Source organism: Cervus elaphus, chromosome 12, assembly GCF_910594005.1.
Source record: "Cervus elaphus chromosome 12, mCerEla1.1, whole genome shotgun sequence".
Lineage (NCBI taxonomy): Eukaryota > Metazoa > Chordata > Mammalia > Artiodactyla > Cervidae > Cervus > Cervus elaphus.
The window spans coordinates 81,365,984-81,392,380 of NC_057826.1; the positions used below are offsets into that span (position 1 = coordinate 81,365,984).

At 35.3% G+C, this 26,397-nt stretch overlaps 1 protein-coding gene across 11 annotated transcripts in view; it reads left to right on the forward strand.

The window, feature by feature from the left end:
* MYO9A (myosin IXA) overlaps positions 1 to 26,397 on the forward strand; it is a 238,126-nt gene that overhangs the window by 44,191 nt on the left and 167,538 nt on the right. For all 11 annotated transcript variants that reach the window (XM_043919707.1, XM_043919713.1, XM_043919708.1 and 8 more), the window contains exons 2-5: positions 12,348 to 13,258; positions 19,754 to 19,848; positions 22,440 to 22,502; positions 26,060 to 26,159. In XM_043919707.1, coding sequence (XP_043775642.1) covers positions 12,419 to 13,258; positions 19,754 to 19,848; positions 22,440 to 22,502; positions 26,060 to 26,159 — 1,098 coding nt within the window. In that variant the 5' untranslated portion in view covers positions 12,348 to 12,418. The remainder of the gene's footprint in view (positions 1 to 12,347; positions 13,259 to 19,753; positions 19,849 to 22,439; positions 22,503 to 26,059; positions 26,160 to 26,397) is intronic.

Consider the following 26,397-nt stretch of genomic DNA (forward strand, 5'->3'; position numbering starts at 1 on the left):
TTTCAAGATTCTGGTAAGCATAGTTTTGAAACATTCTTATCAGTAACAGTTGTAATATCAGACTGATATTTATCACATCAAATATCATTTTAACTTCAGATAACTAATCTCATTAGTTATGCTAAAGTTTTTCCTCATTTTTGTTGAGGTGTAATATATAGTAAGTGTGGTGTTTACAGGTTAAAATACACAGTGTTCACAGTTTAAGAATTATATGTATATAGCTGCTTATGTATCATCTAAGTCAAGATATAGAATGTTTATAAAATGCCATAAGGCTTCCTTTTGTGCCTTGCCTCCAAAACTTCTCCTCCCCTAAAGGGAATCATACTTCTGAAGTTTATAACCACAGACTGACTTTCTCTATTTTTTTCCCCACTCAATATTATCTGTGAGTTCATGTTATATCAGTAATTTGTTCTTTTTTTAATGCTGTCTTGTATTCCATTTATTACTTTTATTGTTGATGAACATTTTGATTGTTTTCATTTTGGGATTATTTTATGAACAAAGTGACAGTGAGCATTCTTGTACAAATCTTTTCATGGACATAACCCATTTTAATAGCAATTTGGCGTATCCCATTGTGATTTTGATTTGCATATCTCTGATGATTAATGATATTGTGTTAGTCAACTATGACTGGCTAATAAATTAGCCAGTGGTGTACAACAATAAGTATTTGTTGGTCATGATTTTTTGGGTCATATGGGTCAGCTTTACTCTGAGTATGCTATCTTCGTTCCTACTGGGACCAGTAGGCTAGTTGACGCATGTTCTCATGGTAGTTGCACAAAGTGCAAGATGGCTTACCTAGCTTACCACACATTTCAAGACCTTGTTTGCATCGTGTCTGCTGACTTTTCACTCTAAATTGTCATGTATCTTGGCCTAAATTTGAGGGAAGGGGAGGTATGCTTCTCCAGTGGACACTGAAGTGTTTTTGAATGATAATCTAATCTACTGCAGATGTTGAGTTCTTTCCTTATCTTTCTTGGCCATTTGGATATTTTCTTACCCACACACCCTGCATGGGTAAGAAGTGCAGAATCCTAACCACTGGACTGCCAGGGAAGTCCCCTGGATATTTTCTTAAGAGCCACTGTTCTATATATATTGTTGCTGGGCATGCTTACTGTATCTGCAACATTGGTTACCTCCTTAGGAAAGAACGTTGATTGCTTGCTCATTTTTAATTTTTTTTTACTTTAAATTTTTTAGGAATTAATTTATTTTAACTGGAGGATGATTACTTTACAATATTGCAATGTTTTTTTTTAACCATCCATAACATTTAAAGCCACATATTGTCAAATTGTTGAAAACACAGAAAACAGATGAAAAAGTATGAAAAAGTTGCAGTGAAGTTTTAATAAAATAACTATCTTAGGCAATAAAAATGACTGGTAAAATATTTGAGTTAATGAATTTGTTTATTCCTTTAACAAACACAGTTTTGAGCTGTGGATACTGATGATGAAAAAGGCAAGTCTTTTCCTTTTAATGGGGAAGTCAGACAATAAACAAAAATGTGAGTAAATAATATAATTCCAAATAGTGCATCAAGTCCTCTGATTACAAATAAATCAGGGTGAAAAAAAGAAAAATCAGGGCAAGGACAACAGAGTGGAGAAAGAGGGTTATTTTAAATAGGGCTGTAAAGAAAAGCCTGTCTGAGGAGTTGGCATTTGAGCAGAGACCTCAGTGATATTGAAAGAAGATTCAGGCAGAGAAAGCAGGAAACAAACATAAAGGTCCTGAAGCAGGTATAAGCTTAAAAACAGAAAAAAGACCTGTGAGGCTATACTGGATTGGAGTGAGGGAAAGATGGTTAGGGCATAGTAAGGAGTTTCAATTTTATTTAGTTGTGTTAAGGTGAGCCATTCAAGGTTTTCAATAGGAGAGTGTCAAGGTCTGATTTATCCTTAAAAAGGGTGACTGCCTGTTCTGTTGTATATAAACAGGCTGTAACGGAGCAATGACAGAAGGATATCACACTGTAAGTAACTCAGAGGAGAGAATAGTGGGCTTTGAAGTAAGTGATACAGATAGAAATGGTGAAAACTGGTTAGATTCAGGATATATTTTAAAGGCAGACCAATGTAATTATTGATGGATTGAATCTAAGGAGTTTCCTTACAGAATTCCTTACAAGGGAGGGATTGGAAAAATGTAACTATAATGCATTAGGATAAATTGCCTACTATAACTGAAAAACCTCCAAATATCAGTGGCTCTACTCAATAAAATTTTATTTACTTCACAATCCAATAAAGGTGGGTTGGGGTGATGGTGGGTAGTCTTCTCCTTGTAGTCATGGGGGACTCAGGGTCCTCCATCTATTTTCTGTGTGTCCCTTATAATCTTAGAGCTTTTCGCTGGATCCTCTGGAGAAGGCAGTGGCAACCCACTCCAGTACTCTTGCCTGGAAAATCCCACGGACGGAGGAATCCGGTAGGCTGCAGTCCATGGGGTCGCTAAGAGTCAGACACGACTGAGCGACTTCACTCTTACTTTTCACTTTCATGAATTGGAGAAGGAAATGGCAACCCACTCCAGTGTTCTTGCCTGGAGAATCCCAGGGATGGGGGAGCCTGGTGGGTTGCCATCTATGGGGTAGCACAGAATTGGACACGACTGAAGCGACTTAGCAGCAGCAGCTGGATCCTCTTCATTCTTTCAGCAAATATGGAAAGGCGGATCCTTTTTTTTTAGCGACTTTTAATAGTTCAGCCTGCCCTCGTGTCACTGGTGTGGGACTTAATTGCAGTGTAGCTAACTGCAGAAAAGGTTGGGGAATAAAGTCTAACTTTGTGCCCAGGAAGAGAAAGAATTGTTATTCAGTCACTCATTCATGTCCAAACCCATAGAATGCAGCACTTCAGGCTTCCCTGTACATCGCCGTCTCTTGAAGTTTGCTCAGACTCCTGTCCATTGAGTCAGTGATCCCATCCAACCGTCTTGTCCTTTGTTGTCCGGTTCTCCTCATGCCTTCGATCTTTTCCAGCATCAAGGCCTTTTCCAATGTGTTGGCTTTTTACATCGGGTAGCCACAGTATTGGAGCTTCAGCATCAGTCCTTCCAATGCGTATTCAGTACTGATTTCCTTTAGGATTGATTGATTTGATCTCCTTGCAGTCTAAGGGACTCTCAAGTGTCTTCTCTAACACCACAGTTCAAAAGCATTAATTCTTCAGCACTCAGCCTTATGGTCCAACTCACATCCGTATATAACTACTGGAAAAACCATAGCTTTGACTACACAGTCCTTTGTTGGCAAGGTAATGTCTCTGCTTTTTAATACACTGCCTAGGTTTGTCATAGCTTTTCTTCCAAGGAGCAGGCTTCTTTTGATTTCATGGCTGCAGTCACCATCTACAGTGATTCTGGAGCCCAAGAAAATAGTCTGTCACTATTTCCTTTTCTCCTTTACCTTTCACTTCTCTTCTCAGCTATTTATAAGCCCTCCTCAGACAACCATTCTGCCTTTTTGCATTTCTTTTCTTGGGGATGGTTTTGATCACTGCCTCCTGTCCAGTGTTATAACAGGATATGCTCACTTCATGTCTCTGAGTCACATTTTGGTAATTATCTCAATATTTCAAACTTTCTCATTATATTTATTATGATTATTGGTGATCAGTGATCTTTGATGTTGCTATTGTAATTGTTCTGAGGTGCCACAAACCACACCCGTATAAGACGATGAACTTAATTAGTACATATTGTATGTGTTCTGGCTGCTCCAGGGATTGGACACTCCCCTATCTCTTTCCCTCTTCTCGGCCCTCCCTATTCCCTTAGATATGAAGTATTGAAGTCATGGCAATTAATAGCTCTAGAGTAGCTGCTCAGTGTTCAAGTGAAAGAAAAGGTTGCGTGTCTCTCACTTTAAATCAAGAGTTAGAAATGATTCAGCCTAGCGAGGATGGCATGTCAAAAGTTGAGATAGGTTGAAAGCTAAGCCTCTTGTGTCACTTAGCCACGATGCCATTGCAAAGGAAAACTTCTTGAAGGAAATTAAAAGTGGTACTGCAGTAAACAACGTGAAAAACAAGGTAAAATAACCTTATTGCTGACATGGAGAACATTTTAGTGGTATGGACAGAAGATCAAACCAGTTACAATATTCCTTTATTTCAAAGCCCAATTCAGAGCAAGGCCCCAACTGTCTTCAGTTTTATGAAGGCTGAGAGAAGTGAGGAAGCCGCCGAAGAAAAGTTTGAAGCTAGCAGAGGTTGGTTCATGAGGTTTAAGGAAAGAATCTGTCTCCATAACATATAAGTGCAAGGTGAAGCAGCAAGTACTGATATTGAATTTGTACCAAGTCATTCAGAAAATCTAAGATAATTAAGGAAGGTTGCTTAAACAACAGATTTTCAATGTAGATGAAACAACCTTCTATTGGAAGAAGATGCCATCTAGAAGTTTAATAGCTAGAGAGGAGAAGTCAGTGGGGGTTTGCAAAGGTCAGGCTGTCTCTTGTTAGGGGTTAATGCAGCTGGTGACTTGAAGCCTAGTGCTTATTTACCATTTCAAAAGTCATAGGGCCCCTAAGAGTTATGGTAGATCTACTCTGCCTGTGGTCTGAAATGGAAGAAACCAAGCCTGGATGTTGGCATATTTGTTTACAAGATGGTTTACTGACTATTTTAAGCCCACTGTTGAGGCCTACTTCTCAGAAAAAAAAGATTCCTTTCAGAATATTACTGCTCATTGACAATGTATCTGGTTTTCCAAGAGCTCCGATAGGGATGTATGATGTTATTGTTTTTATGCCCCCTACACAACATCCTTTCTGAAGGCCATGGATCAAGATGTAATTGTTACTTTCAGGTCTTCTTATTTAAGAAAAACTTTAAGAAACTTTAAGAAAAACTTAAGCCTATGGTTGTCAGAGAGTGATTCTTCTGATGGTTCTAGGAAAAGGCATTTGAACAACTTCTGGAAAGGATTCACCATTTTAGATGCCATTGAGAACATTTGTGATTCATGAGAAGACATCAAAATACACAGGAGTTTGGAAGAAGCAGATTACAACCCTCCTGCTAGCTTTGAGGAGTTCAATACTTCAATAGAGGAAGTGAATGCAGATGTGATGGAAATAGCTAGAGAATTAGAATTGGAATCCGAAAATTGCTGCAATTTCATGTTAAAACCTGAGTAGCTGAGTAGGTGCTTTTTATGGATGAGCAAAGAAAGTGGTTTCCTGAGGTGGAATCTACTCCTGTTGAAGATGCTGTGAAGATTACTGAAATGACAATAGAGGATTTAGATTATTATATAAATGTGGTTGATAAAGCAGCAGCAGGGTTTGAGTGCATTGACTCCCAATTTTGAAAGAAGTTCTGTGGATAAAATGCTATCAAACAGCTTTGCGTGCTACAGAGAAATCATTTATGAAAGGAAGAGGGTTGATGCAGCAGACTTCATTGTTGTCTTGTTTTAAGCAGCTGCCGTTGTCACCCCAGCCTTCAGCCACTGCCACCCTGATGATCAGCAGCAATCTTCATTTAGGGAAGAGCCTCCACCAGCAAAAAGATTACAACTCACTGAAAGCTTTTCAGTTAGCTTTTTTTTTTTTTAAGCAGTAAAGTTTTTTTTAATTGAGGTATATACATTTTTTAGACATAATGCTATTGCACACTTGGTAGACTGTATATAGTGTAAATGTAACTTTTATATGTAATAGGAAAGCAAAAAATATTTGTGACTTGCTTTATTGTAATATTTCCTTTATTCTGGTGGTCTGAAACCAAAAACTGTAATATCTCCAAGGTATGTCTGCATGTGATTATATAGTAATATGGTAATGAGTATATTTATTAGAACATTTAGTATATTTACTTAGTATATTTATATTTATTTAGAACATTTCAATTTTAAGTACTAAGAAGTGAAAAAACATGAATACTAGCTCTTGAGTACCACTTTTCCAGAATCATTTTTCTAACATAAGTTCAAAATGTTTAATAACTCTCTCCCCATGAAATGTATAGCAGTACACAAGTCAGTAATGTTTTCTTCAAGGACCCTACCTTGATAGTAGAATGTTCTTTCAAAATGTACTGGTGAGTCGTTTGCTTTGAGTGAAGCTGTGGCAAAGCTAGGTTTTCATTTTTTAGATGTACATTTGCCTGATTCTGTCCTTCAAGTTCTTTTGTTACTGAGTAGTAAGGTATGATCTTGCTTGCTAAACTGCATAAACAGATCCCTGTGATAAAGCACATATAAAGAGAAAACCCATTTCTTTTTTCTTGTTGAAAAATAACTTGGGAGAACTTAATAAAAAGTAAAAGCAACAATGCATATTTTTTTGAAAATTAAGTTTTATTAGCACATAGCTGCAAAACACTGCATTAAAAATCTTTAGTTATTCCTTTTGATCTTTTTTTTTAACCAAACTTTTCGTTTAAAGGAAACTGTATTCCTGAACTCTGTTTCCTTCACCATAGTTTTCCTCTGTAATTAGTCTCTTCTGACTCCGTCCAGTGAATAACATCATAAGCTTGCCTATTCTGAACCACACCCTACTGACCACAGCAACCGTCTCAGCACATTGTTTTTCTCTGTTAGCGTATATTTTTGAAGTAACTGCTTTGGGATAGGGCATAAAAAAATTATTAAATGACTTTCTTTATGAAAAATATAGCAATGTCTGATTGCTTTAAGTGCCAGTAATTCTTAATATGTATAGTTTTATTTTCACAATTTGTTATTTATCCCCACATCATTATTAATCTTTTTTCTCTGCTGATTTGAAATATTAATCATAAATTATATATGTATGTATTTTGCTCTTTTAGCCTTAATCTCTTGTTTTATAAGATAAAATAGTTTATTTCCTATCTCAGAATTTCTGTTCAATTAGAATGAAATAATGCATGTCAAATTTATCTTTGGTGAAAACTATAAAAGGAAAAATTTGAAGATTTTTTTCAAAAGCGAATATTTTGGTCCATGTATACCTTTATATACAATTTTATATGTTTTTACTTGACATTGTATTGTTCATCCCTTGCCATGTTTCTGCGTGGTTAATATTACAAGTATCCTTCACCATCCATATCTGTTTAATTCTTCAGTTTTGATACTGAATTTGGATGTCTCAGAGGTACTGCCTTATTTGAATTTATTTGGTTACCCAAGTGGATAGCAAATAGTATGATAGTGAAGGAAGTATCCAAAAATATATTCAAATATATTTGGCTCCTGAATTTAGATTGTGAGATTTTTTGGATATGAGAAATTTGTATAATAAGGGATACCTATATTATCAAAGGATATTGTACTGAACCTGTTGTAGTGGGTTCTTTTGATCACAGAGAGCAGAAACCCAACTCGAAGTGGCTCAGGGAATAAAAAAGAATTGACTGGCACGCTTAAAAAGGCAGTTCAGTGGTTGAGTTTATCAGAGGCACAGCTAGATTCAGTGGCTCAGTGTTGTAGGCCTTGCTGTGTGTTGAGTTCATTTCTTTAACTGCAGAGAGGCTTCTTCTATGCATTCAGAGAAGATGGCTGCCAGTAGCTCTAGATTTACATTTTAGGTTAGCAGTCCTAGTAGGAAAAATAAATGCTTCTTTCCTAATAGTTACAGCAAATTTTCAATAGATTGTCCCAATAAGCAGCCACTGTCACTAGGGAGAATGGAATAAACTGGTTGGCCAGGCCTGTGTCTCAGCTAACTGGAGGATGAGGTCAGTCCATTCAAACTGTGTCAAATGGCATGGGAGGAGGTCTTCTGAGGAAAAACATAGTACTTTCACCAGAAGAAGGTACAGAGTACTTACTGATAAACCAACAGATGTCGACATACCTATGCTGCAGTGTGTCATACGATAACTCATTTCTTCCGTCACCCTTTCTTTAGTTGAAATACTACAAGATTTTTTTCTTTTAGCACCAAATTTGGCTTTTAGTTGCTGTTGATCTACCAAAGGTTAAAATTGGGCTCTAGTGGCCTATCTAGTGATGAAGATCAGCTAACATGCACTCTTAACACATGTTAACCTGGAAAGCTATTTCATGACCCATCCTTTTACTCTTGTTTTTAAATTCTTCCAGAAAAAGTGTCATTTTTTTTTTTTCTTTCCATAAGAGTTACCTGTTCACCTTTGACTTAAATCTTATTTAGTCTTGTTTACCAAAGAACCTTGGCCCGTTAGACCTTCATTTGTTTTAAGATTTTGGTGTCTGCTTCTCTGTTTGATTCTATTTATAATCATAAAGGTATGTTCTCCAGCCCTCTAACTAGTAAACATTTCACTCATACTTCTTCTCCTTTCTCCTATTGCAGATACGAGAACACCTGCTAGTCTACTTACTTGCCAGTCTGACACTTCCTGTTTAACTTAAAACGGGCTTAAGAGATATTTAACTCAACTTTCTTTTTCCATTTTGCTTGAAGTTATTTTGATTATACCAACTTTCTGTTGGCTAGAATTTACATGTATAGCTTCTTTTTTTTAAGCCTTTAGGTTCTGTATCCTCCTATTATATATGTGTGTCTATTGAAATCAGCACATAGGTAGATTTTAAAAGTCTGCTCTGACAATCTTTTGTTTTAATTTGAGCATTCACACTTAATATAGTTACTTATATTTAGTTTGCTTTCTGTTTATTCTGTCTAGCTAAATGCCCCTGTTGCCCTCTTTTGAATAGGTTATTTTTTATCATCCCATATTTTCATTCTATTAGTTGTGAAGTTATGTTTTTTCCTTATTTTTTTTAGTTGTTATCCTAGAATAGGGGTCGGCATCTTTTTCTTTTAAGGGACACATAATAAACATTTTTGGTTTTATGGACTATATGGTTTCTGTCATAATTGTTCAGTTCTGCCAGTATAGTGCAAAAGCATCCATAGGTAACAGTGTAAATTGTAGAGGGTTAGATGTAATCAACCAGACAAATGAGCACTGGTTTGAGACCAAAAATTGGGGGAATATTTTTATCTTTAAAGTGAGATAGTGGAAGAGAAACTGTAAGAGTGAGTCATAAAAAAAAATGAACCTATCAGGAAGATTATAAGGAAAATAATTGTAATGTGAGGGCTGTTTTTAGAATGAGAGGATGGCCACCTTAGTCAAATGCTGCAGTGTGGTGTGTTAAGATGAGGTTTGAGAAGAAACCTTTGGATTTGACAGCTTTGTGGTCATTGGTGACATCTTTAAAGAACATTGGCAGTAACTTGCTATGCGGAAAGAGTGGTAAGGGGGTGGAAAGTGGAAATATAGACCATTGATTCCCAAATGCTATTTTCTGGATCTACAACAAAAGAATTGCTTTGTTTTCCCAACCTCAGAACCATTTTGAGGCCTAGAAATGTATATTTTAAAAATATTTCCCAGATGATTCTGATAAACACACATGGCTTGTTCTCAAAATGTATTTATGAGTGATTTTTTAAAAAACCTTTTGTGGGGGGAGTGTGCTTCACCACTTGCGGGATCTTAGTTCTCCATCCGGGCATCGAACCTGGGCCCTCTGCAGTGAAAGCATGGAGTCCTAACCTCTGGACCACCAGGAAATTTATGAGTGACATTTTGAGAGAACCCCTTTTTTCTAATACAAAGCAGTGACTGATAAAATAACAAAAGGAGATAACTGAATTGACATAAATGGGGCTCAAAATAAGGCAAACATTTCTATCTTGAAAAGAGAGTGGAACACAGGGCAATGAGTAGGGCTTATGGCTGGGAGCTTTCAGGGAACGCATCTGAGGTTTTGGCCTCTGAGATAATACAGAAATGTCACTGGAATTGGACTAATTGTTGGTAACCACGAGTCCAGGGTAGGTAGGACTCCTCTGTTGAAAACAGTATTTCTGAGTTTAGTTCTGGGACTGCCACACTATTCACCTTTATAGGTGAGTTATGCAGTATCCTGGAATAGTACAGGGAACAGCCTGTGTGACCGTAAGGAGTAGTTTTGCTGCTTTCTGTTGCCAGAGGCCATAGTTTATATGAGGCTTTGGCCTCATATAAACACGAACATAGCTTTCCAACTAAAACCCTCCTGGCTTAAAACATATCTGTGCTGTTACTGCAGGACAGATCTGATTTGAATAGACCAACTGTAAGAAAAATATTTATGAGATAACTGGGAAAATTAAATGTCAGTCGTATTAAAAATATTAATTTAAAGGTTAATAGTATTGTAATAGTATTGATTAGTAGTGTTAAAAAAAAGTAGTAAATAATGGATTCTCAGTAAATGTTGGTATGAAAAACAAGTCTCTCATCAGACTTGTTTCAGATCTCCTGATTTGAATAGATCAAATCACTTCCATCAAAAAGTGTACCTATAAAGCTAAATTCTCAAACTAATTAAGTCATCTAATGCTGAGAAAAATAAGAAATAAAATCAACGATCATAAGAGCAGTTCACTCTGATGACATTAAACTATTATTCTGAAAAATATCCAGTTATATGGAATGTTTAAGGAGGTAAGTAAGCAAGTAGTATCTCTTAAAACAGTTATGAAATTTAAATTGAAAAAAGATTGGATGAATATGAAAATAAGTTAAACCTTAGGAGTGAAACAATGTGATTATAAAAAACAACAACATGGTGTTTATGAACGGGAAGTCAGTAGGATGCCAGTTTTTTCCAATATTGATCTATAAAATCCATCAAAATGCCAAAAAGTTTTTTCATTGTAGTTGATACACTGATATTTAAATTTTTTATGGTGGTACATAGTTAAAGTAACATTAAAGAGGAACAAATTGAGGTGATATGCCCTCCATATTTCAAAGCTTATTATAAAGCTGTACTAATTAAGATAGGCTTACTATTGGTAAATAGACTAGTGAAAAAGATTACAGAGCCCAGAACAGATTGATACTTATATGGAATTAGCCACATGGCAGAGGTAGCATTATGAGTCAGTGGGGAAAGATTAGAGTCTTCATTGTGGTGCTGGTCCAGTGGCTAATCTGAGTTTGATTTGAAAATAATTATGAGCCCTGTCTTACAACATACATGAAAATAAGTTCTGTATGCATTAAAGACTTAAATAAGAGAAGTAAAATTTTGGTCTTTTAGGAGAAAATATAGGATAATACCTTTATATCCTTAGGATAAAGGAAGATTTAGAAGAACTATACCAGGAGATAATAGTATATAGGTTTTAGAGCCAGACTGCCTGCTTCAACTCTCAACTTTATCACATTTGGTCAAGTTATATAAAATTCCTGTATTTTTTCTTTTGTAAAATGATGATGATAAAAAAACAACCCTCAGGGACAGCTTGTGAATTTTAAATTAAATAATTCATGTACAATGCTTTGAAAAATGACTAGTACAAATAAACCCATAATAAAAGTTAACTGCAATTGCTAATGTTGCTTATTAAAAAAGAAATAGTAACCTGTAAAGGATTGATAAATTTATCAAAAATATAACTTCTGTACAACAAAAGGCAACATGAACAAAATATAAGGATAAGCTGCTGAATGGTAGCAGATATTTGTCACTCATTCAGCTGAAAATTGAATATATAGGGTATATAAAAAACTCATTCAAATTAATAATGAGAAGACAAAAAGGAAATTAAATGAACAATCATAGCCCCAATGGCACATGATAGAATGTGTTACCCCTTCTCAGTGGTCATCAGGGAAATACAGTTTGAAGTAATGAAATATCTTTTTACATTTCTTATATTGGCAGAAACTCCAGTCTGACAGCACTAACTTTTGGTGAGGGGGCAGAGAAACACAGCCTTTCCCCAGGTGACCGCAGTAGGCGGCTGATAGAACTACTGTGGAGAGCATTGTGTTAGTGTCTAGTATAGTTGAAGGATTCTCTCATTGTTTTCTTGGTTATAACTCCATCTAGTTTAATTTCTGTTTATCTGATCTCATCTTTTTACTGTTTTTACTTTCACAGATTTCTGCTTTGTTGGTGACACTCTTTCTTGGTTTTGCTTTATCCATAAGAGCTTTTGGATATATGGTGATTAGATTTATGTGATTGTTTTGTCCATCTTAATTCAGTCTTCAGTGATGCTCTTTTTCATATATAAAGAAAGAAGTTGATTCTGATCCCAGGTACCTACCTCAGAAACATTTGAGATAGTAGAGGACAAATTAATTATTATTTTTACTTTTTGCGTTTTGAATTATTAATATAACAAAAAATTGAAAAAGTTTTGGCTGCTTTAGAAAGTGTCCAGGTTTGGACAATATATGAAATACTGTGGTCTCAGAATGTTTTCAAGAACTGTTCCTATTCAAAGAGAAGAGTTGGGTTTTTTTTGTTCTAAAAGATATAATCAACATAATTGTTAAGCCTCTTTTTTGTGTAATATGACCTCTTAATGTTTCACGTCTTTTTTGTTGCAGTTCTCTTGCCATGAAAATGATTTGCGCAGTCCTGAACACGTACCATCCATGCTGATGGGACAGGATCCAATATGAATATAAATGATGGAGGAAGACGACGCTTTGAGGATAATGAACATACATTACGTATATATCCTGGGACAATTTCAGAAGGGACAATCTACTGTCCGATTCCTGCCAGAAAAAACTCCACAGCTGCTGAGGTGATTGACTCACTTATAAACAAGCTTCATCTTGACAAAACAAAATGTTATGTTCTAGCAGAGGTAAAAGAATTTGGTGGAGAAGAATGGATACTCAATCCAACAGACTGTCCAGTTCAGCGAATGATGTTATGGCCTCGCATGGCTCTGGAAAATCGCCTGAGTGGAGAGGACTACCGTTTTCTTCTGAGAGAAAAAAACCTCGATGGATCAATTCATTATGGTAGTCTTCAGTCATGGCTACGGGTAACAGAAGAACGTCGCAGAATGATGGAACGGGGTTTTCTTCCACAGCCTCAACAGAAGGACTTTGACGATTTATGTAGCTTACCTGATTTGAATGAGAAAACTCTCTTAGAAAACCTACGAAATCGCTTTAAGCATGAAAAAATTTATACCTATGTTGGCAGTATTCTAATAGCTATTAACCCATTCAAATTTCTTCCTATTTATAACCCCAAATATGTCAAAATGTATGATAACCATCAATTGGGAAAACTTGAGCCTCACATTTATGCTGTGGCTGATGTAGCTTATCATGCCATGCTTCAGCGCAAAAAGAATCAGTGCATCGTTATTTCAGGAGAGAGCGGTTCTGGAAAGACTCAAAGCACAAACTTTCTTATTCATCACCTTACTGCCCTCAGTCAGAAAGGATTTGCCAGTGGAGTGGAACAAATTATTCTTGGCGCTGGACCAGTACTTGAGGTAAGTGTGTAGAAATAATTTTTCTTAAACATATCTTTAAAAAAAAATTAAAATTTGTTAGATGTGAGAAAATGAAATAAAACTGAATGGAAGTATAGACAGCATTTTTTAGTTACCAAGGAAAACTGGAAGATAGGAAAGTGAAAGTGACAGTGTGGAAGATTGAAAGATGTAACGGTGGCAGTATTTTTTTTCAAAGAGTAACTTTGGGCCATAGTGATGCAGAGGAAAGAGATAATTGGAGTCAGATATACCCCCCTGTAAGGGGAGATAGCAGGAGCAGGACTCCTGTCTGTAATTGACTATGGTAATGGGTAGTTGGGGAAAATATTCTTGTCAATGTATTTTTGTCTTCGCAGGCTTAAAATCTGTGCCCAGGATTGAAATTCTAAGGGTTCATCTTTGAAAATGTAGAGAATATGGGAAAATTTTTTTAGTTATGTTTTAATAAGTGATACCATCAAGGGTAGAGAGGAAACAGACTACACTATTTTTGTTTTAGAGCTTAAAGGAGAGTTAATATTACTTGTTTTGAAAGAGTTTTTGTGAGGTGTAATTGCACAGATTTAAAGTGTACACTTTGATAAATTTGACATATGTGTATACCCATTAAACCACCACCACAATTAAGATACTAAGCATACCCATTATCCCTAAAATTTTCTCATATCCTTTTGCCATGCCTCTTTCTCACTCCTGCTGCTCTCATCTTCAAGAAACCGCTTATGTGCTTTCTGTCGTTGTAGGTTAGTTTGTCCATTTTACAATTCTGTATAAATGGGATCATGTAGTATGTACTATTTTGTGTTTGACCTCTCTTACATGGTGTAATTATTTTTTGTGTGTGTCAATAATCCCTTTTGCTAAGACAGTATTCCATATTCCATTGTATGGATTTACCACACTTTGTTTATTCATTCATCTTTTGATGAACATGTAGGATGTTTCCAGTTTTTGGTTATTATACATAAAATACTATGTTTTTGTGTGGACATAATCTGTTTTTTTTTACCTTGGGTAAATAGCTAGGAGTAGAATGACTGGATCATATTATGTGTGTTTATGTATTTTAGTCACTAAGTCATGTCTGACCGTTTTGCCACCCCAGGGACTGTGTAGCCCACTGGGCTCCTCTGTCCATGAATTTCCCAGGCAAGAATGTTGGAATGGGTTGCCATTTCCTTCTCCAGGGAATGGTCCTGACCCAGGGATCGAACCAGCATCTCTTGCATTGGGAGATGAATTCTTTTTCACTGAGCCACGTGGCTAGCCTGGGTCCTATCACAGGTATATGTTTAACTTTTAAAGAAACTGCCAAACTTACGTATAAATTGTACATACTACTTTACATTCCCACCAGGCAGTGTATATAGTTCGTGTTATTCCATATCCTTGCTAACTTTTGATATAGTCATCCTTTCTAATTTTAGCCTTCAAATAGGTATACAGTGGTATCTCATGATTTTAATATGTATTCTATAATACATTCATGATGTGAACACCTTTTCATGTGTTTATTTGCCACTTATATATCTTCTTTGGTCAAGTGTCTGTCAAAATCTATTGCCCAACTTATTGTTGTGTTTTGAGAGTTCTTTGTGTATACTGGGTGCAAATCCGTTATCAAACATGTGTTCTGAAAATATATACACATCTTCTTCCAGATTTTAACCCTGTCTTTTTAGAATTTAAATTTTAAAATTTTCATAATGAAGTAAGTTGATTTACAGTGTTGTGTTAGTTTCTGGTATACTGGAAAGTGATTCAGTTATATATATCCCTGGTGGCTCAGATGATAAAGAATCCACCTGTGTTGCGGGAGATCTGGGATCAATCCCTGGGTTGGGAAGATCCCCTGAGGAGGCATGAAAATCCGCTCCAGTATTCTTGCCTGGAGAATCCCATGGACAGAGGAGCCTGGCGGGTTCCATGGGGTCGCACAGAGCCAGACACGACTGAGCGGCTGAGCATGCACGCACATGCGTGCACACTCAGTCTTGTTCGCAGTCTTTTCCATTATGGTTTATTACAGGATATTGAATATGACTCTTCATATGTAATTACAAATAATATATAATCATATTATATTCATATTATAGTCATCTAATATGATTATACCATAGGACCTTGTTGTTTATCTGTTTTATGTATAGTACTGTGTATCTGCTAACCCCAAAGTCCTAATTTGTCCCTCTTTCACCCCCTTTTCCCTTGGGTAACCGTAAGTTTGTTTTCTATGTCTGTGAGTCTGTTTCTTAGCAGTGAAAAGCTTAAGAAAAAAATCATGCCCAGGACAGATGGATTCACTGATATATTCTACCAAACATTTAAAAAGAGTTAACACAAATCCTTCAAAATTCTTCCAAGAAATAGAACAGGAGGGAGGAAAAGTTTCTAATTTTACAAGGTCCAAAATATTTCACTGATACTAAAATCAGACAAAGACACCACAACATAAGAAAACTGCAGACCAATATCCCTTGAAACAGAGACATTCTTAAGGAATACTAGCAAACTTAATTCAGCAAAATATAAAAGAAGTATACATTATGATGAAGTAGGATTTATATTAAGGAATGAAAGATTGGTTAAGCAATATAAAAATAAATGCATTGTTAAACATTAATAGACTATAGGACAAAAGCTACAGCATTATCTGAATAGATAGCAGTAAAAGCATTTGACAAAAACAACACCCTTTCATGATTAAAACAAGCAGACGAAAAAAAGACACACTCTCAACAAACAAAAGAAGGAACTTTCTCAATCTGATTAAGAACACCTGTTTATAAAAATATAGGTTAAAAACGTACTTAATAGTAATGCTTTGATCAGAAAGAAGATACAGATGTCTGCTCTCACCATTTCTTTTTCCTTTTCTTCTCTTTCTTTTATTGAAGTATAGTTGATTTGCAATGTTGTTTTAGTTTCTCATGTTAAACAAAGTGATTCAGTTAGATACATATATACACACACATATACATACACATACTCTTTTTCATATTCTTTTCCATTATAGGTTATTACAAGATACTGAGTATAGTTAATTCCCTTTGTTATACAGTAAGACCTGGTTGTTTATCTGTTTTACACATAATAGTGTGTATCTGCTAAGCTCAAATTCCAGATTAATCCCTCTCCAACCCCTTTCCCCTTTGGAAACCAAATATTTTCTATGTCTGTGAGCCTGTTTCTGTTTCATAAATAAGTTTATTTGTGTCATATTTTAGATTCTACAAATGAGTGATAACCTATGGTATTTTTCTCTCTTTTTCTGATTTTACTTAGTATAATACCTCTAGATCCATCTGTTGCAGATGGCATTATTTTATTCTTTTTTATGACTGAGTATTGTTCCATTGTGTATACTTAGTATAATACCTCTAGATGCCTGTTGCAGAAGGCATTATTTTATTCTTTTTTATGACTGAGTATTGTTCCATTGTGTATATATCAATTCAGTTCAGTCGCCCAGTCATGTCTGACTCTTTGCAACCCCATGGACTGGAGCACGCAAGGCTTCCCTGTCCATCACCAACTCTTGGAGCTTGCTCAAACTCATGTCCATCGTGTTGGTGATGCCATCCAACCATCTCATCCTCTGTCATCCCCTTCTCCTCCTGTTTTCAGTCTTTCCCAGCATCAGGGTCTTTTCCAGTGAGTCAGTTCTTCACATCAGGTGGCCAAAGTACTGGAGTTTCAGCTTCAGTATAGTCCTTCCAATTAGTATTCAGGACTGATTTCCTTTACGATTGACTGGTTTGATCTCTTTGCAGTCCAAGGGACTCTCAAGAGTCTTCTCCAGTACCACAGCTCAAAAGCATCAATTCTTTGGCACTCAACTTTCTTTTTGGTCCAACTCTCACATCCACACATGACTATTGGAAAAACCATAGCCTTGACTAGATGGACCTTTGTCATCTAAGTAATGTCTCTGCATTTTAATAGGCTGTCTAGGTTTGTCATGGCTTTTCTTCCAAGGAGCAAGCATCTTTTAATTTCATGACTGCAGTCACCATCTGCAGTGATTTTGGAGCCCAAGAAAATGAAGTCTGTCCCAGTTTCCATTATTTCCCCATCTATTTGCCGTGAAGTGATAGGACTGGATGCCATGATCTTCATTTTTTAAGCCAGCTTTTTCACTCTCCTCTTTCACTTTCATTAAGAGGCTCTTTAGTTCTTTGCTTTCTGCTGTAAGGGTGGTATTTTCCACATAGCTGTGGTTATTGATATTTCTCCCAGCAATCTTGATTCCAGCTTGTGCTTCATCCAGCCCTGCATTTCGCATGATGTACTCTGCATATAAGTTAAATAAGCAGGGTGACAATATACAGCTTTTGACATGTTCCTTTCCCAATTTATAACAAGTCCGTTGTTCCATGTCTGGTTCTAACCATTTCTTCTTGATTTGCATACAGATGCCACATCTTTATCCCTTTATCTGTCCATAGACGTTTGGGTTGTTTCCAGGTCTTGGCTCTTGTAAATAGTGCTACTGTGAATACATGGGTGCATGTATCTTTTCAAATTAGATTCTTCTCCTGATATATGCTGAACAGTGGGATTGGTGGATCATATGGCAATCTACTTTTAGAGGGAAAAAGGCTGCTCTCAGTGAGTGATGACTTCTTGTTAGGTCAAATAAAGATAGCCCTTTGAATGAGATTTTCTAGGAAAATGCCACATAGGTCAAATTGTGATGATTATATATAGGACAGGGCTTTGACTTTAGTCTGATCTTTCCAGTGGCTTCTAGGTGAGACTGCTTTTTGAAAAAACTGTAATTGTAGGGTGTTGGTTTTCTTTTCAGCGTGGAGCTAGGGAGAGGGAATTGGTAATCAGGTAAGTTAAAATGCCATCAGTGCTTGCTTTTCTTACTGAAATCCACCTGTTTTCCTTGATAAATCGTCTCCTTACAAGGGATTACTCTAAGCCTTTCATTAACTTCCAGAATCATCAAAAAGTTGATTTTGACAGTTTTTGTTAGTCTTATTTCTTTTATGAAGGGGAGAGGGATTTCAGAGACCTTTACCATTTTCTCTGATCTCATCCTTAGTAATCTTTTCAAGAGATCTAAGTAATAAAATGTATTTTATATACTTACTCATGTGGTTACTATTTCTGCTGTTTTCATTCCTTATGTCGATCTGTATTTGAACATGGTATCATTTTCCTTCTGCATGAAGGATTTCCTTTATTCCTTTTAGTATGGGTTCACTTAGGATGAATATTTTCACATTTGTATATCTGAAATTGTCTTTTATTTGCCTTTGTTTTTTAATGTTTACTTTTAAAAGTAGATATTAAAATAAAAAAATACCTTTACAGTAGAGTTGTATAAATGATAAAGCATACTAATTTGTGTGACCATCTGTATGCAGTGTCTAGGCAGAGAAGTTCCACTATCCCTGTAAAACTCCCTGATGCTTTTCCTTATTTTCATACCCTCTGTCCTTCCATACTCCCATTAACTTGTGGAGACAATTTGTTTGTTCTTCCTTCCTTTTTTTTTAAATGTCATATTAATGAAAACATACAGTATGTAATGTTTTAAGACTGCCTTCTTTCATTCAGCAGTATGTATTGAAGATTTCATGTAAGTTGTTGAATATGTGAGTTCAACCATGGGTTCTTAAATTTCAGTTTTATTGAGATATAGCTTGAAATAATATATAGCCACTTAAAATGTATGGTTTAGTGATTTCTGATAAATGCTTATGCCAGGTAATCACCATCATAGAATCAAGTTATAGAATATTTTCATTACCCCTTGTGTCCCTTTTTTAGACATTTTCTGCTCCTACCCTGTTCCCAGACAGCTTCTAATCTGCTTCTTGTTACTCTTGTTTTGCCTTTTCTAGAATTTCATGTTACAATATGTACTCTTGTGTGTGGTTTCATAGCATAACGTTTAATATTTATCACTGTTGACATCTGTCCCAGTACTTTAATCTTTATAGCTAGGTAATATTTCATTGCATGGTGTATACTTTGGGTTATAATTTAGGAAGCTTATATATTTTTTATTCTTTCTAAAATAGTACTGTAGTTTTGTTTTAAATAGGCAAAATACAGTATAGTATATTGCATGATGAAACTTTATTTCTTCTATACTACTCTAAATTATAATTGTTTTGATGTAATTATTCTTTTCCTAGCCTGTTATTTCAGTTTAGCAAGATTTTGAAATGTATATATGTATTAAATATATATAAATGTATTAAGAAAATTTGCTGGCATTGGAATGTGAAAGTGAAATCTGATTTGTAATGAGCAATAAGTTTTTACAATTAAGATTTATTTTACTCAGTAGCATAAAATGCAATCTACTTGACTTTATTGCAGATATTACTTACCTTACCTGAAGTATGAGAGCCTGAAGCTATAAGTGAATTGCTTTTCTAGTATCTCTTTGGCACTTTTTTCTCATTGAGGTGATCTAAGGATTTTCCATTTTTAAACAATAGAATTAATGAGAACTATTTATTTTGACAGGCCTTTGGAAATGCAAAGACAGCTCATAATAACAATTCAAGTCGTTTTGGCAAGTTTATTCAAGTAAATTACCAAGAAACAGGCACTGTACTTGGGTAAGTAGCAGTATCAGGCTTTGGAGATGTTTAAATGTTTGCCGTTGCCCCTTTATAACCCATAGGTTTTTTGTTTGCTCTTTAATGAAAATAGTGACATTAGTATTACATTTTTTTTCCTCAATTATTTTTTTCTTTTGGAAAAGTTCAAACATGAGGATAGTTCTAAGAATAGTGTAACATCTATCCACCCTTACTTAGATTTATAAATTGTTAACAACTATATGCATTTGCTTTATCTTTCTTTGTCATGCATATATTCATTTTTTAAAAATTGTCTTTGAGTAAGTTGGGTATATAACTTGACCCCTTGAAATAATTACTGTAATTCCTAAAGCAGCCATAATGACATTTTCCTGTATACTATTTTTATACTCAGGGTATTTAATTTTGTCATAGTTATAATTTTTGCTATTACAGTCTGTGATCAGAGTCCTCTGGTTGTGCCAGCAGTATCATTATAGCTTTTAAAAAATTAATAGACTATTTTTAGAACAGTTCTAGATTAGTGACAAAAATGAATAGAAAGTAGGGAGCGTTCCCTTACGCCTCTTCATGCTATCCCCTAGTTTCCTCTGTTGATAATATCTTTATTAGTATGTTCCATTTGTGTTGTTCATTGAATGGGCTTTGATAAATGTATAAAGGTATAGTTTCACTGCCCTAAAAATTCTCTGTGCCCCACCTGTTCATCCCTTCCCACCCACTAACCTTTGGCAGCCGCCGATCTTTTCACTGTTTTAATAGGTTTGCCTTTTCCAGAGTGTCACATAATTGGAAATTACATAGCATATCGTCTTTACAGATTGCATTCTTTCTTCCTTAGCAATATTTATTGAAGAATCTTCCATGTCTTTCATGGCTTGGTTTTATTGGATTAATAAATTTTGGAGTAATAAACATCTTTATGGTTTTTAGATATGTTTTTTAGTTTTTTTATATTTCTTACTTAGTTTATTCCTAAATATTTTTAATGTTTTATTTTTATTAAAAGTGTGATTTTTCTCTTACATTATATCTTCTAAAATTGCACATTACTTGTATATGTTATTTGCTCAGTTGTGTCCAACTCTTTGCGACCCCATCAACTGTAACCTCCCAGGCTCCTCTGTCCATCGAATTCTCCAGGCAAGAATACTGGAGTGTGTAGTCATTCCCTTCTCCAGGGGATCTTCCTGACCCAGGAATTGAACCTAGATCTCCTGCACTGCAGGCAGATTCTTTACCATCTGAGCCACCAGGGAAGCCCCAATTACTTCTATTGATTTTTGTATTAATTTTATATCTTACTATCTTGCTGAATTATTGTTTGTATTAGTTTTACTGTTGGCTGTTTCTCTGACCATTTCTAGGTTTATTATATTATCTGCTAAAATAGATAGTTTAACTTTTTTTTCTGTTCTTACATCTCTGATTATTTTCTATCTTGTTTGATTACATACCTCCTAAACTATGATAATATTGTTCTAGATACTTGTGTGAATGCCTTTACTTTTCTTCACTAAGTAGAATATTGGCTTTGGGACATTTTATCATGTTAATAAATTAAGCATTGATTTTAGTTTTCTTTGAGTATTTTTGTCAGTAATGGATATTGAATTTTATTAAAGGCCTTTTTGGTGTCTATGGAAATTAGTCTTATCTTCACTCTTGAATTTATTAATATTATCATTATTTTCCCAATATTGGGTTATTTTGCATTCCTGAGAAAAGATTCTCATTTGATCAATACAAAGACACGAACACCCACAGACGTACACATACAGACATATTTTTATACATACATATGTAAACTGGTTGTTGTGTTGTGTGCTAGTTTTTATTTATGATTTTTATATCCATATTAATAAGTACTGTGTACTCACTCTCTATGAGAGTTCTTCCTTACGTCCTTTTTCCTTCTTGATTTGAATCATATCTGTCTCTCTCTTTACATTTATAATATTCTGGTCATTGCTCTGTAATAAATCCTGCCAGCTCTTTATGATAGCTGCTAGTTTGCCTGTTTTCTCCACTAGTTTGTAAGCCCCTTGAAAACAGGTAGTATATCATTTGAAAACAGGTAGTGTATCACTTATTTCTGTATCTGAACAGTGCTAACACAGTGCCCAAGTAATGAGTGCTTACTGAGGAAACTGGCAAGCTATAAACACATTTACCCCAGGGTGTGGCACCAGCACGGGTATGTAAAGGAAGTATGGCGTTGAGCCTTATTTAGTAGCCTCGCCAAAGCATAATATTCAAAAGAGTGTACTGTGGTATTGAGCCTGGGAAGAAAGTAAAGTCTGTGTCATTGTAGGCTCTTGAGTGCCACGTTTTGAACTCCTGACTTTATTTTGCTTTATGGAAAGTTAAAATTAAAAAAAGGAATTTATGAATTAACATGGATAACCCTAACAATGTCCATAACACAATTATAGTGGTAAATATACTCTGGAAGGCAGCTATGCTCACCACTGTACCACCAATAATAGTGGAAAATGTACTCTGAATAGTATTCTTTAGACTTTTGCATCTTTTCTAATAAAATATTTGTTTACCTTACATTAGGCTTTTATTATTTATATCAACCAATTCTATTTTTATTCTAGTGCCTATGTTGAAAAGTATCTACTGGAGAAGTCTAGACTCGTTTATCAAGAGCATAATGAACGGTACATATTTTAATTTGTATAATTGAGATCGTAATTAAATTGAGTGTAACACTTGTATCATGCAGATTGACTTTTCAGATCTTTGTGTATTATGACTTTTAATTCAGTTTATACCGTGCATAGCTTTACATATAATTGATATTTCTGTCATGGGAAGAATACTTTTGAAGATGCTGTGAGATATTTGTAACGACTATATAGAACTGTTGTTGTCTTTTCTAAATTCTAGGAAGACTATCAGAACAGGAAAATAGTGGTGTCTTAGGTGATATCTTTTGTTTTGTCTTTGGATCTCTTGCTATGTCTTAGTGTTCTTTCTGTAATTTGAGAAAAGTTTTTTATAAAGCTCTTAACTTTATTATAATCTTTGAGGTATATGGAATTTCACAGATTACATATATGTAACTTCCTTTAGATGAAGAAGCCAAATATAAGAGAGGTAAATGATTTGCTTCTTGTTACAGTGAGACAAAATGAAGAGCCAGACTTTGAAGTTAAACAAGCCTACATTCAAGTATTGGCTATCCATTTGGCATCTCACCTAACTTCTCTGCTTCTTAGATACTTTTTCTTATTTTGTAGATGGAAAACTATCCTTTAGCCGTTTAGAAGGTTAAATGAAATAATGTTTATGAAATGCTTAGTGTAGTCCTTTTATATAATAAAGGTTCATTAAGCATTATCCTATGTTACTTTCTCTATACTTTGTGTTGTTATGTTGTACAAATGTTTATAATAGTAGACTCATCAGTATAGATCTATAATTGTTGCTTTTTGCCAATGTCTAGTTGGAGGGGAAAAAGCCTTACAAACAACACAGACATTTATACTATCTTTTATAGTATTTATCTATGTAGTTACTATTACTGATGCTATTTATTTCTTCATGCTTAATTGAATCTTGTCTTCCTTGATTTCAGCCATAAAAGCTCCTTTTAGCATTTTTTATGGGGTCCATCTGTGAAGTATTTAGTTTTGACTTATCTGGGAATATCCTAATTTCTTCTTTTTTTTTTGGAGGATAGTTTTGCTGGATATATAATTCTTGATTTTTTTTTTCTTTTAGTACTTTGAATCTGTTTTCCATGGCTCGTGATGAGAAATCAGGTGGTAATCTTTACATTAGGATCCCTTGATGAGGCATTTCTCTCATGGTGCTCTGAAAATTTTGTCTTTGTCTTTCAGTAGTTTTAATTTGTCCAGATGTGGATCTCTGAGTTTTTCTCTCCTGGAGTTCATTAAATTTCTTAGATGTAGAGATTAATGTTTGTCATCAAATATGGGGGGACTTTGATCATTATTTTTTCCAAATATTCTTTCTCTTTTCTTCTGCTTTTGGCACTCCCATTGTGTATAAATTGGTGTTCCATACTGTGCATTTGTTGGTGTCTGTTTAATGGTGTCCCACAAATCCCTGAGACTGGTAATTTTTCTTTTTCTTCCTCAGACTAGCTAGCTTTAACTGACCTTTTTTCAAGTCCACTGATTCTCTCTTCTGCCTACAAATCTTTTGTTGAGCTCCTCTAGATAGGTTTTCATTTTATTATATTTGTCAACCCTAGAATTACTTTCTGATTATTTTTTATAATTTCTGTATATTCATCAATAGCTTCTATTTGACGAGACATCATTCTCATGCTTTAAGTTCTTTAAACATGGTTTTCTTTAGTTTTTTGAATGTATTAAAACAGCTAATTAAAAGTCCTATCTAGTAAGTTAATGTCCAGACTGCCTCAGGAACAGTTATTATTGTTTTTTCTCCTTTGTATGTGTTAGTTTCTGGTTTCCTTGTATGACTCAAATTTTTTGTTGAAAATTGGACATTTAAAATAATAACTGGACTTTTAAAATAATCATTTGGCAGCTCTAAATATGAGTTCCTCCCTCTCCCAGGATTTGTGGTTGTTAATTTTGTTCCTGCTGTTTGTTTTGTGAATTTTCTGAGCTAATTTGAAGTCTGTAATTTTTTTTTTAGTTTAGCCGTTTAAGTACCTGCTTGGTTAACTTGTTGTTTTTTAGTCACTAAGTTGTGTCTGCCTCTTCTGCGACTCCATGGACTGCAACCTGCCAGATTCCTCTGTCCATGGGATTTCCCAGGCAAGAATACTAGAGTGGGTGGCCATTTCCTTCTCCAGGGGATCTTCCCTACCCAGGAATCAAATTTGCGTTTCCTGTATTGACAGGAGGATTCTCAGTGGTAGTTGGTCAGCCGTGTCCAAATCTATGTGATCTCTTGGGCTGTAGCCTGCCAGGCCTCTCTGTCCATGGAATTCTCCAGGCAAGAATGCTGGAGTGCTTAGCCATTTCCTTCTCCAGGGGATCTTCCTGACCCAGGGATTGAACCTGGGTCTCCTGCTTTGCAGGCAAATTCTTTACCATCTGAGCCACCAGGGAATGATTGAACAGAGTTCCATAAATGGTTGGTAACAGTAAGTCTTCTAGTGTTTGTTTCAGGGACCATGACTTTTAACTCCTAGGCAGGCACTTTATAATTCTGCCTTAGCCTTTACTTCCTGCTTGTGCAGATCTTCAAAGTTAGTGATAGGTGAGAGCTTAGTATTTTCTCTTGTCTTTGCTGAGTAGACATGCAGCCCTGGGCATGGGCACAACTTTATATATGCATAAGGCCTTCTAGATTCCCAGGAACATATTGGAACTTTTTAAAACCTCTGCGGATGTCTCATTTTCCAGCATTTCTCTTTAAGTTGTTTGGTTAGCTTACTGTTTGCCTTAATATTTATTCATGGGTTCAGGTAGCTAGTATGTTTAAAAAAATTGCCACTAATTGTTTCTTACAAATGTCTCTGGAACAAAGATTTTCATACTGGGGTAATAACTCTGAATCACATCAAATAGAGATATCAATAGTTTTGAAAATGACTTCATCGATGGAGTCAGTTCAATACCAGACAGTTCAAATAATGATATTTTTCAGGGAGTGAGGTTCTTAATGAACTTCACCCCTGTTCTGCCCTCTTCTGGAAGCTGCCAGACTTCTGGTGTCCATCTCAGTTGTAAGCTGTTGGTATTGAAAACTACATGTATCTGGTAAGCAGGAGATGGATTGGGCAAGTTAAAAGGCCACCAAGGTTCTTTTTATACTGAAATGCAGCTCTTTTTCTTGTGTAAACACTCTCTAGATTGCTATACATTTTTGGTTAATTTCTAGAGTTGATTCTGACAAATTTGCTAGTTTTCTAATTGGTCTTGTGGAGAGAATTTTTAGAGGTCTTTAGTGTATTGCTGGCTTCACCTTTGTCTTTTGATTCGGCATACAAAACATTATCTTATTTTGTACTACTTATTATTTGGCTGTCCCTTGTGGCTTGTGTAATCTTAGTTCACCTACCAGGGATTGAACCTGGGTCATGGCAGTGAAAGCACTGAGTCTTAACTACTAAACTGCCAGAGGATGCCCCTGTAGTATTTCAATATTGAGTTTATCACCTTTGTATTAAAAAAATGAACCAAAGCTGAAACAGTTTACAAATTAATTTCTTTTTCTTGTTAAATGATAACCATAGACCATGTTCATCATACTTCTTTGTTTCCAACAGGAACTATCATGTATTCTATTACCTTCTGGCAGGAGCAAGTGAAGAAGAGAGATTAGCATTCCATCTTAAACAACCAGAAGAATATCATTATCTCAATCAGGTGAGAGTTTATGAATATCATTTTGAAATGTAAGGCATTGTTAAATTTTAGCTCTTGAGAAAAGTTTTTTTCCTAGTACTTTGTTTCTGAAACCTGGTTGATAGTGGATATTAACTAGCATTTTCATGTATACTATCTAAAAATTTATGTGATGTACTTCTCAAATTTAAAAATTATTTTTATTCTTATATGAATCATAAAAGATAGTTCTGTGCCTTTTGCTTTTTGTGAAACTCCT